The sequence below is a fragment of the Pelobates fuscus genome, chromosome 11 (genome assembly GCF_036172605.1).
Source record: "Pelobates fuscus isolate aPelFus1 chromosome 11, aPelFus1.pri, whole genome shotgun sequence".
In the NCBI taxonomy this organism is placed as follows: Eukaryota; Metazoa; Chordata; class Amphibia; order Anura; family Pelobatidae; genus Pelobates; species Pelobates fuscus.
Window position 1 is genome coordinate 51,659,340 of NC_086327.1, and position 15,330 is coordinate 51,674,669.

At 38.5% G+C, this 15,330-nt stretch overlaps 1 protein-coding gene across 2 annotated transcripts in view; it reads left to right on the forward strand.

The window, feature by feature from the left end:
* The window catches only part of CACNG8 (calcium voltage-gated channel auxiliary subunit gamma 8), a 102,708-nt gene that overhangs the window by 48,557 nt on the left and 38,821 nt on the right, over positions 1-15,330 (forward strand). For both annotated transcript variants that reach the window (XR_010085986.1, XM_063436040.1), the window contains exon 2: positions 11,797-12,347. Coding sequence is in view for 1 of the 2 variants with exons in the window: in XM_063436040.1 (XP_063292110.1) it covers positions 12,125-12,347 (223 nt within the window). In the remaining variant the exon portion in view is untranslated. The remainder of the gene's footprint in view (positions 1-11,796; positions 12,348-15,330) is intronic.

Below are 15,330 nucleotides of genomic sequence, written 5' to 3' on the forward strand. Positions count from 1 at the left end.
TCAGCTAAGAAATAAATTTCTCAGCTGGAGCACTGGTCACCCGTTCTCTCTCTACAGATAATGTGTATATAAAATTGTAATCTATAATTGAAGATATGTGAGTTTTATACTTTTGTATTCTAGAAATGCAAAATGAATGTTTCTTTTTTTTTACATTTGATAAATAAATATGTTCTAAGAAATTCTTTAAACAGACCCTTGAATTTTAGGATACATAATTTTATTATAAATACCACCATGCATAAAAGGCATTACCCAGAATGCAAGGGAACTGCTACCGCCATTTTAATGTATCAATAATATTGATTTGTTTTTTTCTTTTGTTAAATGTCACAACCAAAGGCATTTTCTTTCTATGTTTAGAACATTTCCATTTGCAATTACATTTGTCAGTTTTTTATTAAATTCTTTATTTTTGTTGCGCAGGTGAGTACACAAACATACACAAACGCCACAACAGCATACACGTGCATTTAAACATGCTGAACAGTGGCACAGATATGAGAGCATTCTTGTTCTTTGATTACAGGTTTTTGTCAAGCGCCACAACAGCGTTCATATAGATACATACAGGCTTAACATTGGCATGAGTGTGTGCACTTTTTAAACATAAACAAACTAGATAATAACAGGCTGAACATAAATGTTGAATCACTGCATTGCTATAGATTACTGCCGTATAGCTAAGCATACATGTCGGTGGGAAAAACAAGGCAGGAGCATCAATACTAAGAGATATTTGACATGCAGATTATAAAGTTAAGGTCTTATTTACTTATCTAATCCTATTATTTTGGAATTCATTTTGCAATTCAGTTTCCAATTCCTTACATGTCACTGTTTAGTAAGCGATTCCTTAAATCATAGCTTCAACGTGGGTTCTCCTATAAAAATTAGCTCTGGAAGTAAATTATGAAATAAATGTAAACTTTTTTGGGTTGTATTCACTAAAAAATTTAAATGTTTTTATTTAATTTGCCAGGTTATCATTTTTTTGAAATTTGTTTACTGATATAAAGTTTGATATATAATATTGCATGATTATATATTTCTTATTAAAAAAAGTTTGTTTTACAAGCACTATTTTGCACGAGAATTGTCATAAGATTGAATCGTGTTTAAAAGCCATCAAGTTACATTTCTTATTTTCATTATTTTTTTATAATATTTCAGTGTAACCAATATTTCTGAATAGAAAAAAAACATAGGTGGGTTTAGGTTAGGTACAATTAAACCATTAGCCGTAGAATGCCAGTACGCACAGTGTTGTACACATATTTTAAAACTAATAGAGAAATCACAACATCATATCTATTGTTTATCAATATAGTAATGCCTGCCGATGTTGAAGCAATCGCAATTCCACCACCCCAATACTTTGAGAACTATTTTACCATTACTGTAGAAGTAAAAAACTGCCCTATATCTTGCATTAAGTTTAAAACACTTGTAAACAGACTGTCACACTAAAAGCCTATATAAAAGTGAGTAACTTTAGTCTTTAATATTTACTGAATGTCTTCATTCAACATCATATAATGCTAAATACACAGGGGTAATTTAAGAATAACACTTGCATGCTTTGTGTTTTGGTTCATTAGTTTTCGTGGATCCTTTCTTTGGGTTGGAGCACCAAGTGTATGAGAGCATATGATTGGTGGCTATATAAATCATGCAAACTTGTTTTTTTTTCAATAGTTGCATCACCTGCATTAAGCACTCATGTTTCAATAAGAGCAATTCCGCAAAGAGATATCAGCACTTTAATGGAACCACACCTTTTCAACAAGAACTTGGAAGTTCTATTGTAGCAAATAGCCCAAATAAAGGTGTTTGGGCATGAGCAAAATTAACAACACAAATGACCCTCATGGCTAGATGACATGTACAAGCAACATTAACTAATCAATTAGACCAAAGTAATGGACAAATAGGCCCAGCAACTAAAATATAACTTGTGAAACATAAATATAACTTGTGAAATATAATAAACATGCATAGTTAACCTGGCAATAATGACCTATCAAGGTTAATGGTTAAATAACTTTTGGGCTCACTTTTAAGACCCCTGATATGCCTATTTCAGAATGAGATACCCATTGGGTGCCATGTGAGTGATGAGGCCTCAATTTAAAGACACATGTATAATACACTACCGAGTACTAATACTACCTAGCCCCTCCTGTCTTCCCACCTTGCCCCCCACCACCAAATACAGCAAAATATTACCTTTATTCCAGTCTGCTGGTGCTGTCTCTGCTCCTGATCTGCCTCCTTGGCCGACATCATCAGAACAGATTATTTCAGCCAATCACAATGTTTTACCATAGGAAAGCATTGGATTGGCTGAGATTGTCAATTCTGAGCCAAGAAGGTGGGCCGGGGGCAGAGCCAAACGCTACCCTGACCAATCAGCATCTCCTTATTGAATCAATGCATCTCTATGAGGAAAGTTCAGTGTCTCAATGCAGAGGGTATAGACAATGCCAATGCTGCCCAGTATGCAGCACTGCCCCAGGAAGCACCTCTAGTAGCCATCTGAGGAATCCCTATGCAGTAATGTAAATACTGTTTTGTCTCTGAAAAGACAGTGTTTACTGCAAAAAGCCTGCAGGGGCTGACTATACAACTACATTAAGCTATAGTTGGTCTAGTGACTGTAGTGTCTGTTTAATATTGTTAGCTAAGCATTCAAAATGATAACAAATTATGGGATAAACTTTTAAAATACTTTTCTTTAATATATTAAAATATATTTAAAAAATCATATTAAAAAGTATATCAATATATATAAAAAACTAAATATTACAAACTTTAGAAAATATTTCATAATACTAAATCATTTTAAAAGTTTATCCTTGTAATAAACTAAACAAACTAAGAGTGATTTGCAATTTGGTATTTGCTTCTTGTAATTTCTATGTGTTCATTTGTCTTTCTGATTAATTGACGAATATTCGGTCTGGAATTCGGACAAAAGCAAATGCCTTAGTGTTCAAGTGTGCATGTGTGCGAATTTCACAGCACGAGCTAGGCAATTCATTCGGGAACACTAAGATGGCGGTGCCTAGGACAAAAATAAACCAATAAAACAAGGTGAAGTGGGGGACCTATAGGTGTGACTAAGGGGGACAATCAAAGGTAGAGTCAGGAGGGGGGATAGAAAAAAAAGATGCAGCGATGACAGTGACGCTTTAAGTGGGTAGAGTTTAAAAGGTTAATGTGGATGTGGAGTTCAAAGAGACAGGAAGTAAAATTCCAAAAGTATTTTCTAACAACCTTGAAGTGGATGTGTCACCTGAAACTTACCATTCTTCTATTGTTTCCTCTGTTTCAGAATCTGTGCTTCCATTCTTAATTTCTGCTCTATTTCTCTTTAAAACATAAGTAAGTAAAAGGACTTCTGTGTCTTATTTATTTGTCCTATGCTTGACAATCTTGACAAAGGGTGGAACTTAAGGTTATCTTTACTGCCTGTTTTAAAGGAAGTGGAGCTTGCCTTAAAGGAATTTTATAGTGTGTGGAAAACATATCTCCCCATGCCAATTAAAGGTTAACAAACTCTTTAGTTACTCACAAGATTTTATCGTCAATCTCCTTTGGCGCTGGATCAGCCCTCCGCCTCCTCCAATGTCTTATAAAGGGAGGGGTTAAAACTGCAATGATTTACATTGCATAAATAAGAGGGGCAGGCATAATGAGCTAAAGTGGTCTGGTTGCCTATAGTGTCCCTTTAATCAAGTGTGTCAAGTGTAAGGAATATAAACAAGACAAATTAGAAGCTACTAAATATCTCAGACATTAAAAAAAGATCTGATTTTGAAAGAGGAAAAGAAGAGGAAACAATAGGAGAAAAGTAAGTTTGTGGTGACAGAGCCACTTTAAAACTTTACCATGACAACTTTCTTGAGGAGCCTACGGCATTTTCTTATTTAACGGATTTTCCCTTAGCAAAATCTGCTAAGCAATTTAACCCAGGCCTACACCCTGACGTTCCCTCACCAAATTCACCTTTGTAGTGTGAAGATAATGTCAGGACTACAGTATGATCCAGCACGTAGAATTGAGTAACACAGAGGACTGATAGGTAACGTATACCGGACCTTAGAATGGTCGGACTAACGTACCAAAGAATAGACAGAAATAGCTAAGGTCAAGGGATACAGAAAGAGACACAACGATAAGGAAAAAGCCAGGGAAGTCAGTATCAATGCCAAAGTCAAATAACTAGAAAAAACAGAATCAATAACGCGCTCTCGGACAACCACAAGGGAAACCACGACAGGGCACAGAGCAAGAGAAGAACTGGGCCTAAATACCCCACCTGTGGATCTGAAAGGCCGGTGCCTTTGACCCCAAAGGCAGTTACCAGGTTCCTATTTGCATTATTTCTGCCCAGCACAAACCCTCCAGTGGATTGATTGCTGCTCAGCACAACTTTTCATGTCAGGACAGTAAATGCCATTAATCACATTTTTATGTGCATATGAACACGTGACAGATAATTAAAGAAGTACTCAAATTGTATAATTTGTATACATATCCTTACGGTTGTTGCGTTTTTAAAATGATAGATTTATTGCTCTAATCACTCCCTCAAAACCCTCGAGCTTTAATAAACCAAACATTTTAAAATTCAATTTTCACAATAATTTAAAAGGGTTGATAAACTGGAATCATTTTACCCAATCTGTAAATTTTCTTCCATAATTAATGTAGTTCCCCTGGGATTATCAAGGAAGTAAACACCATAAATGATGCTTCTGTTACTGACTACAAACTCCTTATTCTTTAAAGTGAAACTGCCTATTTAAAGAATTGTTATTGTTATATTGACTTGTCTTCTGGAAAATAAAATTACATGTAGAAAACAAGAATGCTGTATTTACTTCTATTCTTAAACTAAGCTCTTCCATCATGGCTCTCTGTCAATCACTGCTATAATCTGTGTCCGCAGTTAGTATGGAGAGGATCAGGAGTAAAACAGGAACAAGGAAAATGGTGCTGTTAATGGAAGTTATGTTTTTTCATGTTTTATTCAATGATGCAATTTCCGGAGAAGTGACAGGTCCCCTTTATTACCGTATTGGCCTCACTAGGTGAGTCATTAAAATTAATTATCTGACTTGAGTACGGGTCAGAAACATGTGGCACATGGGGTGTCTTGACATGTAAGTCTGCCCGACACAAATGTACCAGCTGGGTACAGTAGACAGATCCCAGACACACAACCCTACAAGCAGCCTCCACATACAACTCACAAACTGACATAGATGATGTAACAGATCCCCCTGTTTCTTAATACTACGTTTTTGTTGACTGATCAGCATATGAACCTAACTAAATGGATTGCCTCATCTGGTTTGTATACTGAACTAAGTACCGAACACCTAGACCACCCAGAACTGTCGTGTGGCGCAAGTTGACCCACTCGACCTCCATAACACCTTCCTAAACCGCAAACACTTGAACGTTTTAAGTGGTCAGCTGGGTGGCCGCCGTTCGTATGCCATCTTGTTTTGTCGAATGCATCCAGCGGTGTTTGGTCGTCAAGTGCATGGAACTATTATCGGACACTAGACGGCACGAACACCGCTGAGACTTCCACTCACCCCTATGTTCGGCTCTAGTCGTCTGAGGAAAGCAGTGTTCAGTGGGAACAAACTCCTGAACAAGAGACACTGGGGGAACGTATGCATGAACAGTTTATTTTGTTGGATTTTGTACTCCCGAAAGAGACCGACCGCACAGCCTAATTTCATGAAACTATTTTGGGCAGGCTCCTCTCAAAAGGTGCTTCTCTCACCCAGCGTCAAGGTTGATACAGCTCTGGGACATGGAGTCCAATCACAATATACCATTATTTTTGGTTGAACCAGATGGTCTGCACTAGATTTTTTTGTGTTAATTGTACAGATTTTGATATTTGATAAGTATTTATTATGAGCACAAGATGTGTTTTGTTTGTTTATATAACATATAATATCACACACAGTCCACACACATACATAACATTCACAATTCCGCAAACCACTCACACACACACACACTGATCGGCTACAACATTAAAACCAGTTGCCCAATATGGTCTATGTGGCCCTCATCCAGCCAAAAAAGCTCTTATGTGTTTAGGCATTTACTTCACAAGACCTCTGAATGTGCCCTGTGGTATCTGGCACATGAGCAGCAGTCCTGCAAGTTGCAAGGTGGATCCATGTATTGGATTTTTTTTCTGGAGCACATCTCACAGCTGGGAAATTTTGAAGCCAAAACGACACCATGAACTCCTTTTCATGTTCCTCAAACCATACCTGAACAATTTGTGCAGTGTGGCCGGTTGCCACAGTCATCAGGGAACATCATTGCCATGAAGGGATGTGCTCTGCAGAAATATCTGGGTAGGTGGTACATGTCAAAGTAACAGCCACATGAATGCCAGGACCAAATGTTTCCCAGCAGAACATTGCAAAGAGCATAACACTGCCTCTACCGGCCTTCCTTCTTCACATAGTGCATCCTGCTTCCATCTTCTCTCCATGTAAACAGATTCACCTGGCCAGCCACCTGATCTAAAAGAAAACAGGATTCATCAGACCAGCAAACTTCTTCTATTGCTCCATGCTCCAGTACTGATGCTCAAGTTCCCACGGAAGCCGCTTTTTGCAGAGGACAGGTGTCATCGTGGGCATTCTGACCAGTCAGAGTGTGATGCACTTTGCTTTCTGTCACCTTTCTATCATGACCAGCATTAGGTTTTTCAGCAATTTGAGCTACAGAATCTCTCTTGTGTGATTGGACCAGATGGACTAGCCTTCGCTCCTGCATCAATGACGCAGGTTCACTTGTTATCCTTCCTTAAATCACTTTTGGTAAGTACAAGGAATGACAACCACTAACCAGTGCATACTAGGAACATCCCACAATACTTTTCATTTTGTGGGTGCTGCCAGATATATCCTACCCCTTGACAGGTGTCATTATATAATCCATATTATTCACTTCACCTGAAAGTGGTTTTAATGTTGTGGCTGATGCAATATCACACGGGCTACAAAGCAGCCTCTGCACCCATACACATGCAGTTTTCTTCTGCATAGAATTGCCAATTATTCACTACCACTCATGAACTCGAAAGGATTTACAGTAATTATTCTCCAAAAGCATTTGGGGAGGCTCAGGTTGACAAACCTGCTCTAGCGACATGTGGTATTATTTCTCTGGATATTTGCTATTATGTTTACATATTTCTTTTATTTAATAAATATGACTTGTGTTTAAAAAATTTTTTTTTACAGTAGGCATGATATACAATGTCTAAACCATATAGGCTTTCTCATATCTTTTGATGCACAAAAGAGAGTACTTTTAAGTCATTTCAATTGTGGAATAGTTTTCTTTATTTATTAATTTATTTCGCAACAAACAAATTTATGAGATATATACAGAGCTAAAAACAAAACAAAACACAAACAAACAAAAACAGCAGGTACTGGTTACGAAATTGCAAAAACTTCCTAGAGTCTGCAGCTCTTACCTTAGCCCAACATGTAACCTTAGCCCAACATGTAGGGGTATGTTACCTTACCCAATATACTTACTCATTTTATCTACCTCAGAAGGATGAAGGACTGAGTCAACCCTGCAGGTATTTAAACCCCGAGAGTTGAACAGATTCTATTGAGGATACATGGAATAAATTATGTATATATTTTGCAATATACTAAAGGGTGCATTTTCACAGATCAAGTGACAAAAAGTGGAACGGGGAACAACTGAAAAATCTACATGTACATAATTTATGCATGTTTAGGTGAGTGCATCCCCCCTGTTATATATATATATATATATATATATATATATATATATATATATGACGTGGCTAGGGGGGCTGTATGGTGGCTAAGGGGGCTGCATAGTGGGTAGAAGTTCTGTAAGGTGGGTAGGGGGTCTGTATGGTTGGTAGTGGGGCTGTAAGGTGGGTAGTGGGGCTGTGAGGTGGGTATGGGGGCTGTATAGTGGATAGGGGGCTGTGATGTGGGTAGGGAGATGTGTAGTGGGTAGGGAGATGTGTAGTGGGTATGGGGGCTGTATAGACGGTAGGGGGGCTCTATAGTGGGTAGGGGGGCTGTGAGGTGGGTAGGGGGGCTGTCAGGTGGGTAAGGGAGCTGTCAGGTGGGTAAGGGAGCTGTTAGGTGGTAGGGGGGCGGTATAGTGAGTAGTCGCCACCCATATAAAACCCATTCACACCTCCTGTCACTATCTCTCCTCCTACTTCTGGCAGCTGGGGACGTCTCTCCCAACCCAGGGCCCCTCATCTCATCTGCTCACACTAAAATAACCAGAAACCATGCAAACCTCCTCCAAATACCCTGCAGTTTATCCTCCTCTACCAAAATTCAGTTTGCACTCTGGAACGCTCGCTCCATTTGTAGTAATATCAAATCTACAGCTATACATTCATTTATCATTTTGTTCAGGAGAAACAGGGCTTTTATGTCACTTCAAATATTTGTATATTAAACATAATTTAATAAGAATATAAAACAAATCGAGAAATCAGAAATTTTTTGTATTTTTTTAACTGTGAATATCACAACACTGTTAGCGGTTACTGCAATAAGGGACACATATTTGTATTCAGCGATGCCTCACGAGTAAAACAGTACCCCCAATATACAAGGTGTATGGTGTTTGGAAAAGTTACAGGGTCAAATATAGCACATGACATTTTTCAGTTTATACACATTGAAATTTGCCAGACTGGTTATGTTGCCTTTGAGAGCGTATGGTAGTCCAGGAATGAGAATTACCCCCATGATGCCATACCATTTGCAAAAGTAGACAAACCAAGGTATTACACATGGGGTATGTCCAGTCTTTTTTCGTAGCCACTTAGTCACAAACACTAGCCAAATTTAGCATTCATATTTGTTGTGCGTGAAAAATGCAAAAAACTAAATTGAACTCTAATTTTAGCCAGTGTTTGTGACTAAGTGGCTACTAAAAAAGACTGGACATGACCCATTTGCAATACCTTGGGTTGTCTACTTTTGCAAATGGTATACCAACACGGGGGTAATTCTCATTCCTGGGCTACCATATTGTCTCAAGACAACATAGCCAATCTGGCAAATTTTAATGTGAAAAAAAAGGAAATTTGACTCAGTAATTTTTGAAAACTCCATAAAACCTGTACATGAGGGGTACTGTTATACTCAGGAGACTTCGTTGAACACAAATATTAGTGTTTAAAAATAGTAAAACACATCACAACAATTATATCGTCAGTGAAAGTACAGTTTGTGTGTGAAAAATGCAAAAAACGGCTTTTGTACTGACGATATAATCGTTGTAATACATTTCATGGTTTTTAAACACTAATATTTGTGTTCAGCGAAGTCTCCCGAGTAAAACAGTTCCCGCATGTACAGGTTTCATGGTGTCTTGGAAAGTTACAGGGTTAACCACAACAAGAGGACATAGTCTTAAATTAGAGGGACAAAGGTTTAAAAATAATATCAGGAAGTATTACTTTACTGAGAGGGTAGTGGATGCATGGAATAGCCTTCCAGCTGAAGTGGTAGAGGTTAACACAGTAAAGGAGTTTAAGCATGCGTGGGATAGGCATAAGGCTATCCTAACTATAAGATAAGGCTAGGGACTAATGAAAGTATTTAGAAAATTGGGCAGACTAGATGGACCGAATGGTTCTTATCTGCCGCCACATTATATGTTTCTATGTTAAATACAGGGCTTGCAAGCCAAATTCTCTGGACTTTCTGCCTGGGTTGTCAGGCAGATCCCTCAGATTGTAATTAATAAAATGACTTAATTATGTAATAAAAATTATATAAATATATTTGTAGAATTTTAATATGTATATGTATATATATATATATATATATATATATATATATATATATATATATATATATACATATATATATATAAATTATTATATATATATATATATATATATATATATATATATATATATACACACAAATACACACACACACACACACACATATATGTATTTATAATGTCATATATGTATATTAATATCAAAATACAGTTAGAACAAATTAAAACTGGTATATAATTTTTTTACATTTTTTTATTTCTTTCAATTTTATTATATTTTATACATATTATATATAATTATATATATATATATATATATATATATATATATATATATATATATATTTAACATCATTCTAAGTGTATTTTAATATTAATATATATCATTTTATATATATATATATATATTAAAATACACTTTTACATATATATATATAATCTACGTACTTTTACATACACACATACATCATTAATAAAAGTACTTAGATCATATATATATATATATATATATATATATATATATATATATATATATATATATATTCTAATTTTTTATTTAATTTTAAAACTGCTCAATAACTTTTACTAACTTTTAAAAACTTTTTTTACAGGCATGAGGGGGACTGTCTGATAGTTCAGACAGGCCCCCTGCAGGCACTGCATAAGCCGGCTATTCCGGCCATGTGATCGCGAGGACCCTGCGATCACATGGCCGGGGGGCCGAATCAGGCAGAGCGGGTCTGTCTGAGCTTCCAGGTAGCCCCCAGGATTGTGAGGGAATGGCGGGGACCCGGTAAGTAGTACGGTCCACCGGCGTTTAGGTCCACCCCAAAAAGGACGGCATAGAACGCCTGCCGTCCTTAAGGAGTTAACTTTAACGGTTGCTGACAGATATTTTTAAAATATGGTCATTATTGACCCATTTACCCACATAACAAGCTCCAGCATTAACATTTGTGGATATGTTTGTGTCTTTAATTATGAAAAGAGCCTTGACATGAAAAAAAGCAAAAAAAATAAATACAATTTTAAGCAATAAATATAAGTGTAATAAAAATTGCTAAAATAATAAGACTATATTACTGCTCTCTCAAATGTTAACACAATAAAGCAAATGATCTATTGGATACACAACTTTAAAGCAGAAAAGCTGTAAAAGGTGACTAAAGAAACACGTTTCAAATGGTCATAAAAAAATGGTTACGTTGCATTTACTTTATTGAAAATCCAATGTACCTTGCTAATTAGCAGTGTGCAAGCAGCAATTTCGATGAAAAATCCTATGCGCAATAATGTCAGGCTCTTGATATATTTGTTCCTCTCATTGAAGCAGACCTGATTTGCTCTTGTTTTACAGCACACAGATGGTTTCGCAATAAATTGCACTGTGCATCGATCAGTATTCATTTTGGTAATAAACTTTACTGGGTGTATATGGCCAGGTTTAGACATAGTTAATAAATATAATTGCCCATAACACCTAAACCTGTGTACTCTTGGGGAAATTCTAGCTAATATTTTGATTATTATTTTTCTTGAATTTTACTTTTTTCTTTTTTACATTTAAATAGTGATACTACAGAATTTAATTTTCAGATGACCACATAAATGTGTGATATCTCTTAAACCATGTATGCAGAAAATGTTCTTACACAACAATATTTATTAAACCACATTTTAATTACCAGGTAGTGATTAAAATGTCCATTTAAAATATAAACACTATTATTGCTTCTCAAATGTCATGTTTTAGCCTAGCGTGAATGAATATGTTTGATTTTATTTGGATAGAGATTCTTCAGGAATCTCTATGCAGGTCATATTTTAAAGTTATTATGGTAAAAAATAATCATGATACCTTCAGCATACCGTAAAAATAATTCAAGGTTAATCACTATAATATGTAATTTTATATTTTCTTGTCTTATTTAGGATGTTATGATGCCCGTATTATTCCTTTTAAATTGATGCCAAGACGAATGGACATAAGTCCACACAGTCAATGGAACAAAATCTGAGCCTTGTTGAGAAAATAATCCTGGGTGAGTCAGTAGCCCCCATTGTCATCTGGCAAAAACACCTGAGCTACTGTTGACAATAGAGGACAAAAGCAACAGGAGAAGAAAGTAGAAGGTACCAAAGAGCACATCACTGACCTAAGAAGATACAGATCTTCTTCACCTGAAAAACTGTTTTGTGTAAATCAGAAACTCCCCAACCTGTCACCCTGGAGTCGTGGAAGAGGTGGAATGAAGGCAGAATGGTGTGGTGTGAGAAAGGGGTTCAGATTCTTATGACCACAGTAGGAGCTTTTGCTGCATTTGGGCTTATGACAATCGCCATAGGAACCGATTACTGGCTGTATGCCAGGGCCTTCATTTGTAACACTACTAATATATCGAGTGAGGAAGCAACATTGAAAGATAAAAAAGATCCAGGAGGGCTGACCCATTCTGGCCTCTGGAGAATTTGTTGCTTGGAAGGTAACTATGCTGCTTCTAATATTGTAGATATTGGGCAGGAGACTGTTTATTCACTAAAAGTGGTTGGCAATTACTATTTTTTTAGACCACCTCACTACAACTCCCTATCAGGGATACTCACTAAATAGAGAGAATTCAAGGTAAAATCAAAGTGAATTTCAAATTCAAAGTGGTACTGTCACCGTCGGGGGACTTGGCAAATTCACAAAGTCCCCTTGAGGTGACATCACTGCTGGTGGTCTGATGGCCACAGGGGCAGGTAAGAGTGAGATTACTTACCTGAACCTGCCCCTTGCGGGTGCCATCTTGGTAGCACTGCTCCTCTTCAGCTCCTGGTGCTTCTGACGTCACTGATGTACTCTCACATATGCACAAGAGTAAAGCATTGAGGCCTATGGGGACTGTAGGCGTCTCCATAGACCCAGACAACCTGCAGCCGTCATGGTTTGAGGATGCAGGTCTTAAGAAATTAGCTCTACCTTGGGTCAAGAAATGTCAGGTGGAGGAGAAATGCAGAGACAAAGTAGTTCCTACTTTGTCTTTGTATTTCTCTTGACTGGGTTGAAATTTAAGTGAAATTCCAACTCAGTCACAATGAGTATTTCATAAAGATACCATCTTTATAAAATACTATTTTTTTTTTTTAATTCTTTATTTTTGTTGTGCTTGATATAGCATCATATTTGCTCAGCCACAATAACATTCACAAACAAAATTGGTATAAACATTATAGTGAAAAGGTGGCTAATCGATATACAGCACAAATTTTGTATTTTATAATAAGACAAAAGAGCAAAACAGGAAAACAGTGGAGAGGCTAAACATGGTTAGAGGATTCGGTTTGTCCTTTCTGTCTGCGGTATTAATAAAGTATAAAAGTCCACATTTAGCATACATTCTAGTCCATTCGGTTAGTTGTTATAAATAGGGTACACGGCCCTAGTATAGAAGATAGGGTAGACGGCCGTAGTATACAAGGCCACATTTAGCGTACATTCTAGTCTATCCGGTTAATTGCTTTAGATAGGGTATACGGCCACAGTGTGAAAAATAGGGTATACGGCTGATAGAGTATACGACTGTAGTAGGAAGGTCCCCATTTGGCATACCTTCTAGGCTATCCGGTTAGTTGCTATAGATAGGGTATACGGCCCTAGTATAAAAGATAGGGATACGGCTGATAGTGTATACGGTTGTGGTATAGGAGTCCACATTTAGCATATATTCTAGTCTATCCGGTTAGTTGCTATAGATAGGGTATATGGCCATAGTATAAACGGTAGGGATACGGCTGTAGTGTAAAAGGCCACATTCAGCATGCATTCTAGGCTATTCGGTTAGTTGCTATAGATAGGGTATACGGCCCTAGTGTAAAAAATAGGCTGTACGGCTGATAGGGTATACGGCTGTAGTATAAAGGTCAACATTTAGCATACCTTCCAGTCTATCCTGTTAGTTGTTATAGGTAGGGTATACGGCTGTTCTATCTGATGTGTCTGCATTCTTCATTTAAGCCTAATGACTTCAGCTACCAGACATATGGTAAGAATACAGGTTTACACCTCTTGCTCTTCGGGGAGGCCGGTCATGAGGGTCTATAGGGATTCAGGTGGGGGGGGAGGGGGGAGGAAGGGTAGAGAGGTTTACCGGTACGGTGCCTGACTAGTGCCTGCCTGTGTCTGGGCCTCGTTATGGGTCTGTAGGTCATGGTGGCAGGGCCTATGTGAAAGCACTCCCTGTGCCCTAAATTCGGTTATCGGTGTGGGGTGGGCTATGGCTGACTAACTGTAGTCTATAACATAGTGGTGCGTGGGTTTCTCCACGTCATCTTGCTGCCTCAGGGTTTTGCCGTGTTAGGGGCTCTGGGTGCTTTCTCCTTCGGGTAGAACGGTGTTATGGCGTTCGGGTTCCAGCGGTGGGTAGACAACATCGTTTCGTGGGTGTGGGAAGTTTGCAGCAGGCCTTCTGGTATTCCCAACTTGGTGAGTAGCGCTGGAGCTTCTGCGATTTCTGAGATTGAGTACGATGTTTCCCCGTTTTTCACTCTTAGGGTGCGTGGAGATCTCCAGCTATATTCTTTGTTGTGGCTTCGGAGCACAGTTGTGAGGGGCTGTAGCGTTTTGCGCCAGTGTAGCGTGTCGCCGGTGAGGTCGGCGAAGAACGAAAGCGTCATGTCTTCGAAGCTAAGTGGTGTGCTCCCCTTCAAAGCTGCTTGCACCATCACTTTGTCAGCCCCTGTCCGGATCCGCACTATCAGGTCCCTGGGCGCCTGCTCTGGTGCCCTATTAGGTTTTGGGATTCTGAAATGGCTGTCCAGAGTGAGGTTCTTAGCCTGTTTGGGCTCTAGCAGGTGGGTTATGAGCCTCCGTAGAAGGTGCGGGAGCTCAGATGCGGGAGTACTCTCCGGTATTCCCCGGATTTTTAGATTGTTTCGGCGTCTAGAATCCTCCAGCGCGGCAAATCGGAGGTCTGAGGCCGATTGTTTCTTGGTGAGGGTTTGTACTTCTTGTTGAAGTTGGGTTACCTGCTGGGTTAGGTGCTCTGAGGTGGTCTCCACTGTCCCTATGCGGCCTACCAGGCCTGTAATGTCTGCCCGGAGTAAGGCCACATCCGCCTGGATTGTTTTCTGCAGGGCCCCAAGCATATTTTCCAGCATGGTCGCGGTGATCGGCCTGGAGTCAGTCCCCTGAGGCTTCTGGGAGGATTGTAAGAAAACGGCACGTTAGTGCAAGTGTTCCCAATTGGTGGGAACTAGAGTGTGTCTGCAGACCCAGGAGGGCATAACCCTTGTATATATACAAAAAGAAAAAACGTGAACCCAAGCCGTGGGACAGCTTCAGGGTCACTGGAAAAGGGTACTGCAGGGACGATTCTAACTGATATGGCAAACTTAAAAAATCAACTTTATTATGGGCACCATAACAACTGTATGGTCCTAGACAAATATATACATATAGAGAAAGGAAACTTAATATACCACAAC